Below are 17,657 nucleotides of genomic sequence, written 5' to 3'. Positions count from 1 at the left end.
CATATGTGTGTGCATCTGTGTGTGTGTGTGTGTGTGTGTGTGTGTGTAGACAGAGGGCACAGGGTGAGTTGAATATGAAGAGATGATAACTAAAAATATAAAATTAATGGATGAGAGAGGAATACATGAGGAGAAAGAGAAAGGGAGAAATAGAATGGGATAAATTATTTCTCACATAAAAGAGCCAAGAAAAAGCTTTTACATTGGAGGGGAAGAGGATGGAGGAGAGAGGGAAACAGTGAACCTTAATCTCATCAGATTTGACTTAAAGAAGGAAGAACATGCACACTCAGTTGAGTATGGAAGTGTATCTTACCCTACAGGAAAGTACAGGGGAGGGGGAATGAGCAAGTTGGGAGGGGTATTAGAAGGGAGGGCAAAAGTGGGGAGGGGATAATAAGAAGTAAACACTTTTGAGGAGGGACAGGGTCAAAAGAAAGAACAGAATAAATGGAGAGCAGGATAGGATGGAGGGAGCGATAGTGAAGGAAGTGTTTTGTATGACCACATAGGTAATAACCTATTTTGAATTACTTGCCTTCTCAATGGGGATAAGGGGAGAGGAAAGGATAGAAGTTGGAACTCAAAGTTATAAAAACAAAGGATAAAATTTGTTTTTACATCCAAAAGGGAAATAAGACACATAGGCAATGGAGAATAGAAATTTATCTTGCCCTACAACAAAAGAGAGGGGATGGGGATAAGAGAAGGGAGCAGTGATAGAATGGAGGGAAGGTTGGGGGAAAGGGTAATAGGAATGCAACCTGTCTTGGGAGAGGTGCAGGAAGGAATGGAGAGAAAATTTGGAACTCAAAGTCTTGTAGAAGTGAATGCTGAAAGGCAAAAATAAAAAAAATAGAAAAATAAATAAGACTGATCCCTTAAATGGGATTCTTTGAGGCAGGAACAGGTCTACATCCAATCTCAGTGGGAAGTAGTGGTAGAAGAAGAGATCCTTGCCCCTGTTATGGTAATTTAAATGGGAAGATCTTTCCTATTCATTAACAGGGCCATGAGATCTGCCTGGGTCACCTGGAAGCTTGAGTCACATGACTCTACCATGGGAGGAATTTGCTGAAAGGATGAAAGAAGAAGAGGCAGAGCTAGAAAAGAGTTGAGAGGAAGTAGGTCAGAGCAGTCAGAACTGAAGGAGAGGACTTGCCAAAGGGGTGGGGCAAGAAGGGGAGAGCTGAGGGAGAGTGAAGCAGAGGTGAGGCAGAGCAAGTAAGGTGAGTGAGAGAGGGTGAAATGTAGCCTAGGGGAGCTTTTTGGTGTTGAGGCCTAATGGAAGAAAGGCTTGAGTGTGGCCTTGCTCCCTGCACTGATAATGTGTATAGATTTCTTTGTTACTAAGATGGCTTTGGCTCTCTAGTATCTGAATAAATATTTTGGTTTTGTGTTCGAGGAAGAGAGTTTATATTTTGTGAATTTACCCTGAAAATATGCATATATGCATGTATATGTATACTATGGGTGTCACATTGGCATTACGATGGCTTCCTTTTATCACACTTAGGAAATTAATTTTTGTCCCCAAGGGTGAGACTTTACATTTCTCTCTCTTGGGGAACAGACAGGAGAATGAGCATTTCTATAGTGCCCAGGAAGATCCAGGCATTGTGCTAAGCACCTTTAGCTCAATAGGGCTTTTGATCCTCACAACAATCCTGGAAGGTGGGAGCTAGCCCTGTTCCATTTTACAGTATAGGAAACTGAGGCAAACAGAGATGAAGTGACTTGTCCAGGATCAGACAGCTTTAAGTGGCTGAGGCTGAATTAGCATTCAGTTCTCCCTGACTTCAGGTCCAAGGGTCTATCTACTGGATCACACAGCAGCCCAGGTAAAATGCTAGATTATTCGATAAAGCCCAGTTTTGTAGACTTTTGACATCTTCTTTCATCCTGCCTCATACTCTATGTTCACACTTTATGAGAGTTCTGTGTCATCTCAAAGTCTGATGATCAAGTCACATGTACTTTCATCCAAGTCTCTGATAAAAATGCTGCACACCACAGAGCCCAGGACAGACATCTGGGTTAGTCTCCTAAAGTTCTCTTGCCTTGATGACATTGAACCATCAACAACTGCTTTCTGAGTGCAGCCATCCAACCAGTTCTAATGCACTTGACTGTAATGTTGCCCATCTTCTCCATAGCATGCGATCACTCTTCCAACGTTGTGCTCAAATCTAGGCCAACTATGTCCATGGCATCATTCTCTTCATCTATTCAGTTAGTAATTCTGTCCAGAAAAGCAAGTGAGGAGAGTGTGGCATGATCTTTGGTTGGGGAAGTCAAGTTTGTTTGCCACCATCACTCCTTTCATATCTAAGCATTACCCAAGTTTCTCTTTAGTCATTCATTCTACCACACCCCTGGGAACTGAAGTCAAGTTCATAGTTCTTCAATGAGCAGAATGTCCTCTTCCCTCTTGTAAACTGAGACCACATTTGCCCTTCTCCAATCTCCTTTCTCATGGCTTATTAGAAATTATTTATTTTATGAAATGTTTCCCAATTATTTAAAAATTCTCAATATTACTTTATTAACTTCTGAGTTTGCAATTCCCCATCTCCCTCCTATTTCTCCCCTCTCTTTAAGAAAGCAAGCACCTTGTGCAGGTTTAAGAGAGAGAGATGTGTGAGAAGAGAAAGCAAGAGACAGATAGAACGAAAGACAAAACAGAAAGAGAAGAGAGAAAATGAAAGAGACAGAGAGAGAAAGAGGTGAATATTTGAAATATATTATCACTGTTATATAAAATCATACCTGTCACCCAAATGTCATGACCATCATCCAATTGACGAATTCAACTTTTCTTTTGTCTTTTACACTGAGGTAATCTGTAGAATGGGACAGAAATGCTTTTGTTTCTTCCTTCTTCAGCCTTCTTCCAAACACTCCATTTCATATTTTCCCCAATGGATCCCCAGATTCCCTCTTAAGAAAACAGATGATCAAAATACAGTGTTCGTCCTGTCTTGATTTTGTTTACTCAAGTACTTGGAAATTTTGTTTTAAGTGAGTGAGGAGAAATTAAAATTAAAAATTATAATCCTAAATGTAAATCTGCCCAACTCTTTTTTAAAAAGGGAGAGAATGGGATAAGGGACAAACACAGCAATAAATTGTTTACCCTGGGATCTATGTATCTATCTACCTATTTATCTGTAGAACATACGTACACACATACATACATATGTGCATAAATTCAAAATAAAGCGATAGCAAAATGGGATTTGCTACAAATAATCTTCAAAACTGTAACCAGGAATAATGTTTTCAAATAAGATACAAGAGGAGAGAATTAAATAACCAGTTAAACTGTTCCTTTCATCACACATCGTTGTTTGTCTTAAGGTGTTGTTAGCTGGTTGAAACCAAAGAAATTTAATCATGGGAGGAGAGAAAACCAAGATAACCACATCAGGCTTGCAGACATGGTACAAAATGATATAGCAGACAGACAGATAGATATACATATACGTACATATGTACAAACATATATACTTTGTTCCAGAAAGTGTTATGGTGAGTAATTACAGATAGTGTAACAGGACGTTGCAGCATATCTAGATGGCCTGGGATGTTGTCTCCCACATCGGTGCTTCCATCCTCAGTTTTCTGAGCGGGCCCCAAATTTCCATAGTAATGAATACATATGTTGTGGACAGGTGGGGTTCCAGCTTCACAAAAATTAACCAGAGGATCTCCAGACCCTAGGAGTGAATCAGTCAATACCAAAGTAAGGCAGGTATTAAGAGACTTTCCTCTAAACTCACCGCAATGTATGGACAAGGCTTCAGTCAATTTCAGGCATTCCAGAACATTCAGTCATTGGATGAAGGCAGATGTTGCCCACCAGGGAATCATCATAGTGCTGAGTGAAAGAATCAGAGGAAGTGCTGAGCTGGTGTACCAAGGGAGCAGCCCAGGACTGGAAGATTCCAAGCTGTGAAGGGCCTGGAGGAGGCTGACCTTGGACCCTATAGTACAGGGTAGCAGAGACACCAGAAGGAGTGTTATAGTCCTCCCACCCAACCTCAACTGTCAGTCTGATTAGTAGAAGCTGAGTGAGCCCAGAAGAACTTCACACCAGGCTCTGCAAGAGCTTATCCTAACCCCTGCCCTGAGTTGACACTAAACTCCCTGAAGGGCAGGCACATCTACCTTGTCTCTGCATCAACAGTGCCCTGTATAGTGCCTAGCACAGAGGAGGCCATTCATGACTCATTGCAGGGTTTGTAGGTGAAACCCTGGAGAACAGACTCTGACCTGCTTTGACAGTTTTTACTGAAATTGAATCCCAAGGAGATCAAAGACAGGACAGAAAGATCCCATACCTACCAGAACATCCATAACAAAAATCATGGAGGCTTGAATACTGTCACCAGCACAAAAGAGACACGGGGGACCCAAAGGTGTAGGGAAGCTGATTAAATTATAAGAGACAAAAACTCTGGAAAATGGGACTCGTGTAGTTATAGGAATACAGAGAAGCACATGAAGGTGAGTGTGAACTGAAACATCATGGGAAAGGTGGATCCAGGAAGATACTGAGGTCCAAGACAACGGAAATCCACATAAAAAGAACTGGCAGTTAAGAGTCACCAAACATTTATTAAGTCCTTACTGTGTGCCAGGCACTGTAATAAGCACTAAGGTTAATAAGAAAGACTAAACCAGGCCAAAGTCCTCAGGAAGTCCATAGTCAGGTACTAAGGAGGGACAGGGAGAGCAGAAAAAATAAATGGGAAGGGGAAGTGAGAAGTTCCATCATAGCTGAGGTTTGATTCAAGTCAGGAAAAAGGAAAGGAGGAGGGTAAAACTTCCAGGAACAGGACACAGCCAGGGCAAAGGCATGGAGATGAGAGATGGAATGCCATGCCTAAGAAACAGGCACTTGGCTAGTAGACCTGGGTGGGAGAGACCTTAGACGAGAGTGGAGTTATAATCATCACCACCAGCCTTTGGGCCATGATTCAAGGTCTTCACAACATTTGGTGAATATCACATTTGATCCTCACAACAAGGCTGAGAGAGAGCTGTTGTAATTGTCCCTGTTTTACACATGGGAAAACTGAGGGTCAGATAGAGGAAAGACTAATAGGAGATGCCTGAGGCAGGATTTCAGCTCAGGTCTTCCTGATCCCTGGTGCCCTTTCACAGGACAGGGGCAGCAGTGTTTAATGGTCAGCACCAGCTCTGGGACAGCCACTGGTCACTGCGCCCCATCAGCCACATGGACAAGCTAGTCCATACAAGATCCACAGCCCCAGCCTGGGCAGCAGACCTGTCCTACCCCAGCACCTGAGTCCTGACTGGTCCTGCAGCTGGCCCAGGACAGGAGGCCCCTCCCCACTGAGCTCAGCTAAGGATGGCAGGAACCCACTGAGTGGACATGACAGGAGTTCCTCTTCTGAGGATAGTCCTCCCCTTTTCTCCATACCAGGATTTCCTGTTTCCTCTTCCTCTTTTCTCTGAGCCTCACATAGATGGCCAGAGGGAGCCATAGTGTTCAGGGAGTGACACAGCACCCCAGCAGAGCCTACCTGTCTCTAGTCTTATCCATGCTGCTACTGCTACTACTGCCTCTGCTCTGGGAGGGTGAGTGGGGTTGGGGCAGAGGGAGGCTGGTCTGAGGGGTGAGAAGAGGTAGAGATGCTGACCAGGCCTCTGTCTGCCCTCAGGGTCCCTGTCCCAAAGACTGAATATACAGCCCTCAGTGACTGTGCAGGAGGGTATGTGTGCCCACATCCTCTGCACCATTGAAGATTACAGAATATCACAGAATGAGCGCAGCAGAGTTTATGGCTACTGGTACAAAAAACAATATTACAGTTACCGTCTTGTGGCCACAAGTGACCCGTATTGGACAGGGATGAAGGAAGTCCAGGGGAGATTCCATCTCCTTGGGGATCCCGGGATGAACAATTGCTCTCTGAGCATCACAGATGCCAAGTCTTCAGACAAGGGGGAGTACTACTTCTCTTTGAAAAAAGGAGATCATACATACAGTTACAAAAACCATCTCCTATATGTGAATGTGACAGGTAGGATGCTCCTCTCTTGGGAGGCTCTTAATGGATGAGACAGGAAGGTCTGGGGAATGGGTTGGCCTTGGAGACCATGATCCTGCCTGTGGGAGGGGTAAGAGAATGTGGAGGACACACAGAGAAGCCACTCAGGAAGCAGAGCAAACCCAGGGAAGGGTGTGAAGACACTGCCTAAAGCTCCAGAGCTGTAGAGGGGAGGGAATGTGGTGGGGTCCCCTTGGTGAGGAACCGGGACCTCAGAGAAGGCTGACAGGGGCCCCATGGTTGTGCTGGAAAGAACTCTGGAGCTGCTGCCAAAGTAAGTAGATTCAAATCGCAGGGCTCTAAATCACTCTCTTTGAGGCATTTGCCATATTATGTCCCCTCCCTCTCTGGGATTCAGTTTCCTCTTATGTATAATGAAGGTATTATTCTCTACTGCCTTTAATAGACCTTCCTCTTGACCTGTAATCTATGAGTGACTAAGGGCTTGAGGATGAAGGGGATGCTCCTAGGAGGCTGGTGTGAAGGGGCCTGAATGAGGTCCTGCTACGAGGGAAACACAGTGGACACCTGAAGGGTGGGGTAGATACCAGCACCTAGGACACTAAAGGCTTAATTCCCCTTCCCAGACCATGTCTTACTGTCTCTCTCCAGGCTCTCCAAATGTGATCCAGAAACCAGACATCTCTATTCCAGAGGTGTTGGAGTCAGGAAACCCCGTGACTCTGAAATGCACATTTTCTTGGGCCTGTGGGGAAAATAATCCTTTCAAATTCTCCTGGTTTGGGGCTGCCTTCTCCTCCAAGTTACAAAGCTCTGGGCCATCCCAATACTCACAAGTCACCTTCATCCCTGGGCACCGGCATCATGGCACCAACGTCACCTGTCAGGTGACACTTCCTGGAAGCCGTTTGAGCACAAAGAGAACTGTCCAACTCAATGTGTCCTGTGAGTACTGGGGCAGGAGACCTGAATCCTGCAAGAGAGGGACTGAGGGAAGATTACATTGAGGGATGAAATTTCAGGACCAGCCCTGGGAAATCAGATGCCTGTTTTCCTGAGCCAGGGCAGAGAAAGCTGCCTCCCACCAAAAGCAAAGGCTGGGCTTCCAACTTTTATTCGTTGATTCATTCATTTTTTCGTGGAGGGGAAAAGACAAGGCAATTGGGGTTAAGTGATTTCCCCAAGGTCACATAGCTATTAAATGTGTCAGGAGTCAGAGGTCAGATTTGATCTCAGATCCTCCTGACCTCAGGTCCAGGGCTCTACTCACTACACCTCCTAGCTGGGCCAGGGATTTTCTATTTTCTCTGTCTCCAGCCTCCGTGGTTTCATATGCCAATGTTAGTCTGTGATTCTGGAATTTAATCTCTTCCCTGCCTGATGCTGAGCTGGGCAGAGAGCCCCACCCCAGCCAGCCTGGTGCTTCTGTTGCAGATGCTGTTCAGAATGTGACCATCATCGTGGCCCAGGACAACAGGACAACAGGTATGAGCAGAGCCCCAGAGGGAGGGCAGAGAGAGAACCTGGGGCCTCAACTTCTACTCTAAGGGTGGGTGTGGATATCAAGGAGAGGAAGGACACAGGAGAAACACTTTCCCTCATTCTGCAGGTCCAGGTTCTCTTTGGCCTGGTACCTCTCCTCCTCCTGGAATTTCATCAGTTCCCATTTACTCATGACTTTAAGGATGAGAAACCATTTTCCTCCCAATATCCTCAGGAGAAAAGAAGTGGAAAAGTTCTTGTCCTCACTTTCCAGATGAGAAAACTGAGGCTCAGAGGTGTGAGGAGGACCTGACCTAGTTCACACAGGTCAGAGACATGTGAACTTTAAATATAGAGACTGAATGGAGTGTCCTCTCAACTGCATCAGGCTTGGACTGACAGGAACAAGGTCCACCGTGTGGTTCAGTTCCCAGGGCATTTCTCTCACTATCTGGACCCATCATGGTTGCCCTGTTGGGGAAGCTGACTTGGATTTCTGCAGTCCAGGCCAAAGGAGGAGGTTTTGTTACCTGGGGCATTCGTGTTGGTTTCAGGGCTGATCTGGGGTTTTGAGGGGCTTGTGTAGGGGAGGCTATGGGGGATGGGTCAAGGAGCTACTGTCGGTGGGGGACAGGACTCTGGTAATCCAGGTTGAGCTTGAGTATTCAGTCAGGACAGGTGCATTGTGGGCCTGGAGGACCCAGGACTACTGGGAGTAAGAAAGAGGATCCTAGCAGTGATAACCATGGGCTCTCAGGATATTAGATTCCTAGGTTCAACGTGCAGACATTTCAGCTTCCTGAGACCTTGTTTGTTGTGTCTGTGATTCAGGTTAACTTTTCCTTAATTAGTACAGAGAGAGAGAGAGAGAGAGAGAGAGAGAGAGAGAGAGAGAGAGAGAGAGAGAGAGAGAGAGAGAGAGAGAGAGGAAGTAAGAAAAGAAAGACAGGATACAAGTAAGAGATGAAGGAAGTGGAAGGTAAAGAAAGTAATATAGAAAGGATGGAGGGAAGAGGGATGGAAGAAGCAAAAAGAGAAATACAGTAGGAAGGAAAAAAGGAAAAGTCAGAAATGAGGAAGAAAACAGAGAGAAGGGAAAAGGGAAGAAGGGGACAAAGGAAGAAAAGAGAAGAAAAGGCAGGAAGAAAAAAAAAGCACAAAGGCAAGATGGAAGAGAGATAAAGAAAATAAAAGAAGTAAGAAAAAGGAGATAAACAGATAGTAGAAAAGAATGAAAGAGAGAAGAAAACAAAGAAGAAAAATAAGTTATTAAGGAAAAGAGACAACAAGATAGAAGAAAGAAAGAAAAGGAAGAAAGACAGGAAGGAATGAAGAAAGGAAGGAAGGAGGGAAGGAAGGAATGAAGGAAGAAACAAAGGAAGGAAGGAAGTAAAAGAAGTTAAACAAAACCCAACCTGAAGTAAAGGCAGGGATGATGACCCATGCTGAGTGAGGGCTGCTCCCAGGAGAGGCCGGAATCCAGGCTGGACTGGAAATGGGGTTTCCCTTCCTGCCTGGGGTCCCATCCTCTTCCACTTGCCCCTTCCTCGTGGGATCTTGGGAGAGTCACACCTGCTTTCTTCCACCCAATTTCCTGCTGAGTACAATGAAGTTGGGACTAGGGAGTCTCGGAGGTCCATCCAAGTTCTCACTCCTGAGATCTTCTGATCTTTTTCAGATTTAGTCTCAGGAAACAGCTCAGCTCTTGTGGTGCAGGAGGGAGAGTCCCTTCACATGCTCTGTGCTGCCAACAGCAATCCCCCAGCTACACTGAGCTGGATCCTGGGGGACCAAACCCTGGCCTCTTCCCAGCCCTCAGAGGATGGAGTCCTGCACCTGGATCTGCCCCACCTGGGCCCAGCAGATGGAGGCAATTACACCTGCCTGGCTCAGCATCCTCTGGGCTCCAAGGAGGCCTCCCTGAGTGTTTCTGTGCAGTGTGAGTGTGAGGGGGCTGGGCACCATGGGATGCTTCGGTCCTGGTGGGGAAAGGACACTGTCACCCACTAAGAGAGGGGGTCTCCTGTATGTTCTCACAGATACCCCAAGGATACTTAGTCACTCTTGCTCTTGGGTCAAATAGGGCTTGTTCTGTACCTGTTGTGTTCAAGCAGAGCCAGTGCCCTCCTTGCTTTGGTGGGTAGGGGGGAAGCCTATGGAGGGCAGTAGTAGCAGTGACACCTTCCAGGTAACATCAACCAAGTCTGGGTTGTGGGCCAACAGCAGCCTGAGAGTGAAGGTGGACAGGGTCCCCAACATCACTGTCAGCTGTGAGGGGAAGAACCCCCAGGGAACCCACACCCTGCTCTTCCAGCTGGTGCCAGGTGAGGGATGGGGGAGGAGGCAGTTGGGGCACAGGGCCCTGAGGACAGTGAGCCCAATAAAGTCACCATCCATGTTCACCACAAATCAGTTCTCTCCAAGCAGCACCAACACCATACTTGTGCTAGTGATTCAGGGGAAAACTGATGGAGGGAAATAGTAGCAGACACACTTTCTGAGAGTTTTCCACCAAGTCTGGGGGGTCTCCAGTAGCCTGAGGGTGAAGGTGGGGCCCAGTCACAAACTCAGTCCCTGCGGTGAGGCAAGGACCCAGCAAAGGGAGGGCATTCTCAGTGTCTGGCTGCTGCCAGGTAAGAAGGTTGGGGTACATGGAAGATGGGCGATCTGTGAGGGGTCCAATTCAGGGAGCAAGTGGGGGCCGCAGAAGAGAACTGAGCCTGAGGTATGTCAGGGATTGCCCATTTAGACCAGGGAGACATTCTGGGAAGAGGCTAGTATAGGAGTCAGGAGTCTGAGCCAGGAGGCTGGCTTTGAAACACACCAGACTGCATGTCTCCTTCCTTTACCCAATGAGACAGGAGAGTGTGAATTCCCACAAGGTTTTCTAGAATTCCAGAATGCTTTCTTTTCAGTGTTCCCCTAATCCATTAACCTTGTGTAGAGGAATTTGGGATCCAGCTCTGAGGTGGGAAACATGTTCCCACATGTGAATGTACACCAGACTCAGAGGAAGTTGGTCACTAAAGAATGGACAGATATTTGCGAACCTCTATCCATACATATGACTACATAGGACAGGAGATAGACCCATGTCCTGATTTTTTTTTTAAAGGGAAAGAAAACAGACCATAAAAAGCACAAGGTAGTGAACTTCATCTCAACTTTCGGAACGTCTGAGGATGGAATATTAAAGTGTGGTTGGTGAACAGTAAGAAAGGAAAACTGTTGTTTTCCAGAGTTGATGTATTTCACCAACACCAGGCCCCTGACAAGCAAACCTGTGGGAGTTTGCTCTCCTTCTAACCTGGCCAGAGAGAGAAAAGCCAGAACTAAAATTTAGCTCATTTTCAGCCAAGTGTGAGATAGAGAATTCATGTCATTCTTGTGGAGAAGAAGAACTGTGGATTGATGCAATCAGAATTGGTGGCAGGAAAGGAAGCCAGCTCCTTGGTCTGGAGCTAATGGAGGCCATACCCTTCCACATGGGATGCCCTTATCATGGATTCACTTCTCTCCTGCTTTAAAATCAGGGTTTGACTTTCATCCTGCTGGCCTATGGCATCTCTCTGCCTTTCTAAGATGGTTCAAAGACCCCACTAAGGCATTATGTGTGTGCCTTATACCACTTCCTTCATCACCTGGACAACCAACATCGGATTTTCACAGTTTTAGACCCGAATCTCTGGAGGCAGACACATGCTGGCTTTCCATCTCTCTCTTAACCCATCTTCTGCAACGTCATGTCAGCCCGTCTTTATTGAACATCCACCAGGTGCCAGGAATATGGGTGTCTGTGTAGTGGTAGATGTGGTGATCAGGAGGACCAGCACCTGTGGGGAGAGGGCTGCTGAGCCCTTGGCAGGGCTGTTCCTCCCTCTTTGAGGGCCACACTTTACCCAGTCTCATCCGGGGCTCCAAGAAGCTGTAGCATGGACAGGGCCACACTCTGATCAAAGTGTCTCAGCAGACTGGCATTGAGGCAGAGGATGGATGAGAGGAGAACACTTGGAAAAGATTAGGCAGCAGAATGGAGGGGTAGGACTGAGGTCTGGGGCAAAATGAGCACCCTCTAACCACACCTGGGTCTCTTCCTCATAGCCTCTTCTGCCCAGGAAAACAGCTCTTGGCCGCTGATGCTCACACTGCTCAAGGGAATCCTCATGGGAGCCGGCTTTCTCCTCACCTATGGCCTCACCTGGCTCTATTATACCAGGTGAGTGTGTCTACCCTCTATCCCACAAACAAATGGCATCCCGTTCCCCTCACTCCCTGCCTCAACCCCCTCCTCATTGTTCTTCCCAGAAATGGTCCCTAGGGTCACCCCTCACTCCCACAGCCCCTGAATATACACACCTGACACTTCCAGGTCTGACCAACACTAGGCCTGTTCCTCCCACAGGAAGCCTCTAGGGAGGGAGCAGCCACCAGCTACAGAAGCAGCCCAGTCATCTCTTTGAAGGCTCCTGGCTTTGAACCTGACCCACACCTACCTCCTGCCCCTTCCACTCAATAGCCTCAGTTCTGCCCTCAGGGACCCTGCAAGTCAGGTCTGACCCTAGAGCTACAGAACCAACTTCCAGGACTGGAGGACAGTTCTCAGGTCCCCCTGGGTCTCCTCTTCTCCCACTATGCAACCCCAGGACTGTCCCCCAATTGGCCTATGGCATTATCTGATTGATGGAGGGAGAAAGTGTCTATCCCAGGACCTCATTCTCAGGACACTCTAGAGTCCCAGCAACCCTAATCCCGGGTCTGGAGGACCACCCTCAGCTGTGCACAGAGCATCCAGGGCCACAATAGATGCAGGATGCTTTTGTGGAGGTATTTTCTCCCAGGGTAAGTTTAGATGTGTGCTTGGGCCTCAGTTTCCTCATCTGTAGTGAGAATGCTGGTACAGTATTCCCTGTTCCCCCCAGCAGGGTACCTGGTGCCAAATTCATGAGGGTGACCAGGTTTCTGAGCACTGCACCCCCACCCCTCACTGCTGCCTTGGAGAAATGTGTGTTTCCCACTGGGGTGCAGGGAGTGGAACATCCTGCTCCTTCCAAGACTCTGTTGCTGTTCTCCATCTTTGCCACGAGAACTTGGCAGGTCCCTTCTTTTCCTCATGGGCTCATTTTCCCTCTGAAACCTCACAGCTTCCCCAGGGGTCACTTCCCAAAGATGTCCCTTGGGGAGGTCCCAGCCTCATACAAAGATTGCCCATATTGCTGGGAAGGGTCCCGAGAATCCAGCTGGCTCCAATCAGGGCTTCTCAGCACATCCAGAACAGGCTCAGTCAAAGAGGGTCCCTACAGCAGGGTTATCCTGTTCCCTGGATGAACCAGGCAGGGCAGCAGAGTGCAGTGACCTGGGAGGGCAATTTCTGTCTCCAGGGAATGCAGGCTGTGGGAGGAGTTTTTTACTCCAACCTCCAGAGGTGGGAGGAGACTGAGGGGACCTCTTCAGGTGTGCAGCCAAAACCCCAAGTCATGAACCCACCCAGCCCAAGTTCAGGCCTGGGAAGTCTACTCTCCAGTCATTGTTTGGTGCATTTTATCTTGAAGAAGTTTTCACTTGGAAGCTCAGAATTACCTCACTTCTAGATCACTGCAGATGGAAGCAAAAGATGTCTTGTGCAAGCACCAATGGGCCACCAAAGCATTCTTGATATAGGGAAGTCTTTATTTCAGTCCACAATTAATGTAAGGATGCAGAGCAAGGAAAATATTCCCTAAAAGTATTGATATTAATCATATTTGCATTTCCATTGACTCCCACCTTTCATACAGTGGCCAGTCTTATGGCATAATTTTAATGGTTTAGGGATGTTAAAAAGTCAACCACTGACATTGTAATGTGAAAATTGATTATCAATAACCAATAACTGGGGTAGGTAGCAATTCGGAGCTCTCCCGTCTGGAGTCCAGACTTTAAGTTCAATTCTTAAGGACATCACTCATGATGAGATTGAATTCCTTTTGCAATTCAAGGTCCCACCCTGAAGGAAACTGCTATTCTGCTGGGATTTGGGTGGGGTATATATCCTTTGATATGACGGCCTAAATTCTGATCTGGTAGAGAGATACTTTCCCTATCCAAGAGATATCCAGCCCTTCATTTTAATATAGCCCATCTCTAATCAGGATAAAAATTAGATTTTGTTGCAGTTTGATGGAGTGCTTACTGTTTTCAAGGGTATGTAAAGTGTGGACCCCCCCACACCAAGATTGCATTTGGCCCAAGAGAGAGGCCAAACGACCATGTTTTTACTAATAATCTGTGGGCTTATTAATAAAATGATAATCACTCAGAAATTGTATCTTTGTAATCTTTTTAATGTCACACTAATCAATCCCACTCTTTAACGTATGGTTGAATAAAGGCCTCTTCCCTTAGTGTCTTGGCTTAGAAAGTAGATGACATGGGACTGACCTAGAATAGAAATGACCTTCGAATTGTTAAGAGGCAACATCCTTCCCATCAGACCACAGGACACTGAACAGCTCATGTTAACAGTGAGATACCAAGTCCTGACTTAATCCTCTCCATCAACTTTCTCTGGCTTTCCCTCAAATTTCAGAGATGGAAGGATCCAGAGAACATGGAACATCAGATCTTGAAGAGACCTGTCCCAGCAATCTGAGCACAGGACCTTAGAACTGGAAGGAATGTTAAAAATCCTGCTCTAGTTCTCCCTGGTTGGATGAGCCCCCAGCTCTCAGGGGGAAGGATTCATCCACAGCTGCCCAGTGAGGAAGTGGCAGAGTGATGACAGTTCAATCCACCTCAGTGCCAAACAACTAGAATTTACTTATGGCCAATTCCCTTCCAGGCACAGTTCTGGGTTCTGGGCACACAGAGATATAATGAGACACTCCCTAATGCTTCTGAGAGGTTTTGCTCTTCCAAGGCACAAATCAGATGTTGCTAGAATATCAAATCTAAAACATGTTCAAAGTCATTTGGAGAGGAAGGCACTGGTCTGACCTCAAGGGTAGTGAGTTCCCAAGAGACTGAGGTTCCACAAAGTTCAATGGATGAGCACAGAAGAATGAACAGGAACAAAGGAGGCATGGGGCTGTCCTGGATGGCTGTGAGGGAAGGGGGGTGGTTGCCTAGGAAAGAGAAATTTGACCTAGGCAAGCTAGGGCTAAGGAAGGATTGCATCAGTCCACCATCAATCCACAATCCTTTTGCAATACTAGGAGCTGCTAGGTGGCATATTGAACAGAGCTGTGGGTCTGGAGTCCTGAAGGTCTAAGTTCACATTCAGCCTCACACAAACTTTGTAACCCAGGGCAAGTCACATAACCTCTGCTGTCCTCAGTTTCCTCCTCTGGGAAATGGGGATAATAACAACACCCTCAGGGTTGCTGTGAGGATCAGATGACATGGGATAGCCTGTGGTGCCCTGCCTGGCACATTGTGGAGCCAGCTTGCCAAGGGCTTTGTATGCCCAGTGAAGGATCCAGTCCTGTTTTCTAGGAGCAGTGGGGAGCCACTAAAGTTTTCTGAGCAGGGAAATGGCATGACCCTATCTGTGTTTCAGCCATTATTACTTTGGCACCTGAAGGCAGGGAGGAGGCCAGGAAGGGAGAGAGAACAATGAGCAGGTGCATGGAGTGATTCAGGGGAGGGTGGAGGAGGCCCTGAATGCTGGGGTGGCTCCAAGACGTGAGAGGAGAAGGCCCCATGAGCTGTGGCTGAAGTGAAATGGACACAATGTACAGAGAGACACATGAAGAAATTTGGTGTTGACTATGTCTGCAGAGTGAATATGAAATTATATACAACCATAGTAATAACTAACTCCGTAGAAATGTACATACATATCTAAATATATATACATACTTTATATATATACACACATATATAAACTCACACATGTACATATACATGGACGTATACATCTTCACGTATTTATACACAGATGCTTTGTTTTCTCTCCATTAGAATCCAATCTCACTGTGAGCAGCGATTGATTCATTCTTTGTCCTTCTGTTGTCAAGCCTAGAATGCAGCCAAGGACGTGGTAGACCTTAGATAAGTACTTATTGATGGATTGGGGCCCTCACTACTTCCCTGAGCCCTCTGCCCACCTTTGCTTAGCTCTCACAGTCAGGAAGTCTTTCCTCACAACAAGCCCAAATTGACCTTGGGGCTCCCCCCATCATCTCCTGCTGCTTTTGCCCCCTAAGGCTAACCTGAATAAATCAAATCCCATTTACACTGACTTCCCATAAAATACTTGAAGGAAGTTGTCCTCTCTCCCTTATGCTTCCTTTAATTTGAGTTAAATAAATAATGCTTTTTCATTAATTCTCATATGAAAGACTGGAGAGAGAATGAGGCTGCTGACTTTGCACAGCTCTGTGCCCTCAAATCTAATTCATGTCCAAGTCAGGATATTATCCCCCTTCTGATGTCCTTGGTCCTCATGAGGAATTCAGGAAGAACAGGTATCTGTGAGAAGGAGAAGCTGCCACCCTGGACAGGCCAGGTCCAGTTGGGCAATACTGCCCTTTCCTCCTCCTCCTGCTCCTATGCTTCTGTCCACATGGGGAGTCTTCCCCCAACATGTGGGTGCTCTGTGGCTACAATGGGAAGACTTGGTCCCTTGGGAAGTGTCCCTCTCTGATCACACGTTTTTCTCCTAAGGCCCACCTCTCACCAGAGAGGAGGGAGTTTCACAGTGTACAAATGTTTGTTCCATTGGAGAAGTGGAGAAGATCATGTGGGCAGTGAAAGAGCTTGTGATTTTACCAAAGCTGTTGACTCTGAAGGACAATCCCCTTCACCACCACGAACTACTTCCTTTAAATATTAAACTTAGGAAAATGAGGAATGAGGAAAAGGAAGATCTTTTTTTTTCACAAAAGTCAATGAAAGAAGAAAGCCAAACTTGCTCTCTTGTTACACTAAATGCCATCCCCTGTTTTCCAGAATGCTCATTCTGTAGGAGGGACATAGACCTAGGTCATGTGAATAACTGCTTGACTTTCTCCTCTGAGGTGTCAGAAGGTGAGACCAAGATCATTGGAAAGCTGTGGCAGAGGAGCAACTTCATGTGAGGAAAAACTCCCTAAGAATTAGTGGTATCCAAAGAGGGAGAGGTTACCTGCAGAGTTTGTGGCTTCCTCTTCTTGGAGCCTGGAGAGGCACCTGTCAGACAGGGCAGAGTGGGGCTTCCTAGGCAGGGGACTGCATAGGGCCTTTCCATCTCTGTCCACACTTCTACTAATTTTCAGGGATTCTTCTTAACGTCATCTTTCTGCTGTCACACTTAGGTAATTCACTTTTGTCCCCAGTGGGAGACTTTGCATTTCTACTTCATGGGGAAGAAGTAAGAGATTAAGCATTTCTCTGCTTCCCAGTAAGTGCCAGGCATTGTAGTAAACACTTTTTATTGTGTTGTTTGATCCTCACAAGAACTCTGGGAAGTAAGACTTATTCTTATTTCCATTGAACAGTGGAGGAAACTGAGGCAAACAGAGGTGAAAGGACTTGCCCAGGATTACACAGCTGGTAAAGATCTGAGGCTGGATTTGCACTCAGGTCTCCCTGATTTCAGGTGCAAGGCTCTATCCACTCATTCACGTAGCAGCCCATGTAAAATGATAGATCATTAGATAAAGCCCAGTGTTGCAGGCTCTTAACATCCTTTCTCATCCTGCTTCATCCCATGGCAAGTCCTATGGAGATCTCTTGCCTCTCTGACATTGAACCATAAGCAACTGCTCTCTGAGTGCAGTTGTCCAAACACTTGTAATACCACTGACTATATCATTGTCTAAGCTACTGCTGCCCATGTTCTCCATGAGATGTGGTCAGTGTGTCAACGTTGTGCTCAAATCCAGGCCAGTTGTGTCCACAGCACTGTTTTCTTCATCTACTAAGTTAGTAACTCTATCCAGGAAAGGAGGTGATCTTTGGTTGGAGAAGTCAAACTGGCTGGTCACCATCACTAGTTTCCTGTCTGAGCATCACCCAAGTATGTCTTTAATCATCCACTCTCCCATAGCCCAGGGAACTGAAGCCAAGCCCATAGCACTTCAGGGAGAAAAGACTGTTCACTTCCCTCTTGTTGAAAATCGAGACCACATTTGACCTTCTCTAATCTTTTCGTGCCTCTCTCCTTTTCCATGGTCT

General features: G+C 46.6%; 1 protein-coding gene across 1 annotated transcript; it reads left to right on the top strand.

Annotated features, from left to right (window-relative positions):
* Window positions 1–5,500: 5,500 nt before the first annotated feature.
* LOC140503613 (sialic acid-binding Ig-like lectin 14) lies at window positions 5,501–13,822 on the top strand. The gene is made up of 7 exons (XM_072607747.1): window positions 5,501–5,607; window positions 5,691–6,053; window positions 6,693–6,986; window positions 7,476–7,526; window positions 9,202–9,462; window positions 11,625–11,739; window positions 11,926–13,822. The coding sequence occupies exons 1-7, from the start codon at window positions 5,571–5,573 to the stop codon at window positions 11,981–11,983; spliced, it is 1,179 nt and encodes a 392-aa protein (XP_072463848.1). The 5' UTR covers window positions 5,501–5,570; the 3' UTR covers window positions 11,984–13,822.
* The last annotated feature ends 3,835 nt before the right edge of the window (window positions 13,823–17,657 follow it).

The sequence above is a fragment of the Notamacropus eugenii genome, chromosome 5, assembly GCF_028372415.1.
Source record: "Notamacropus eugenii isolate mMacEug1 chromosome 5, mMacEug1.pri_v2, whole genome shotgun sequence".
In the NCBI taxonomy this organism is placed as follows: Eukaryota; Metazoa; Chordata; class Mammalia; order Diprotodontia; family Macropodidae; genus Notamacropus; species Notamacropus eugenii.
The sequence above is the reverse complement of the archived record's forward strand: the minus strand, read 5'-3'. Positions and strand labels throughout refer to the sequence as shown.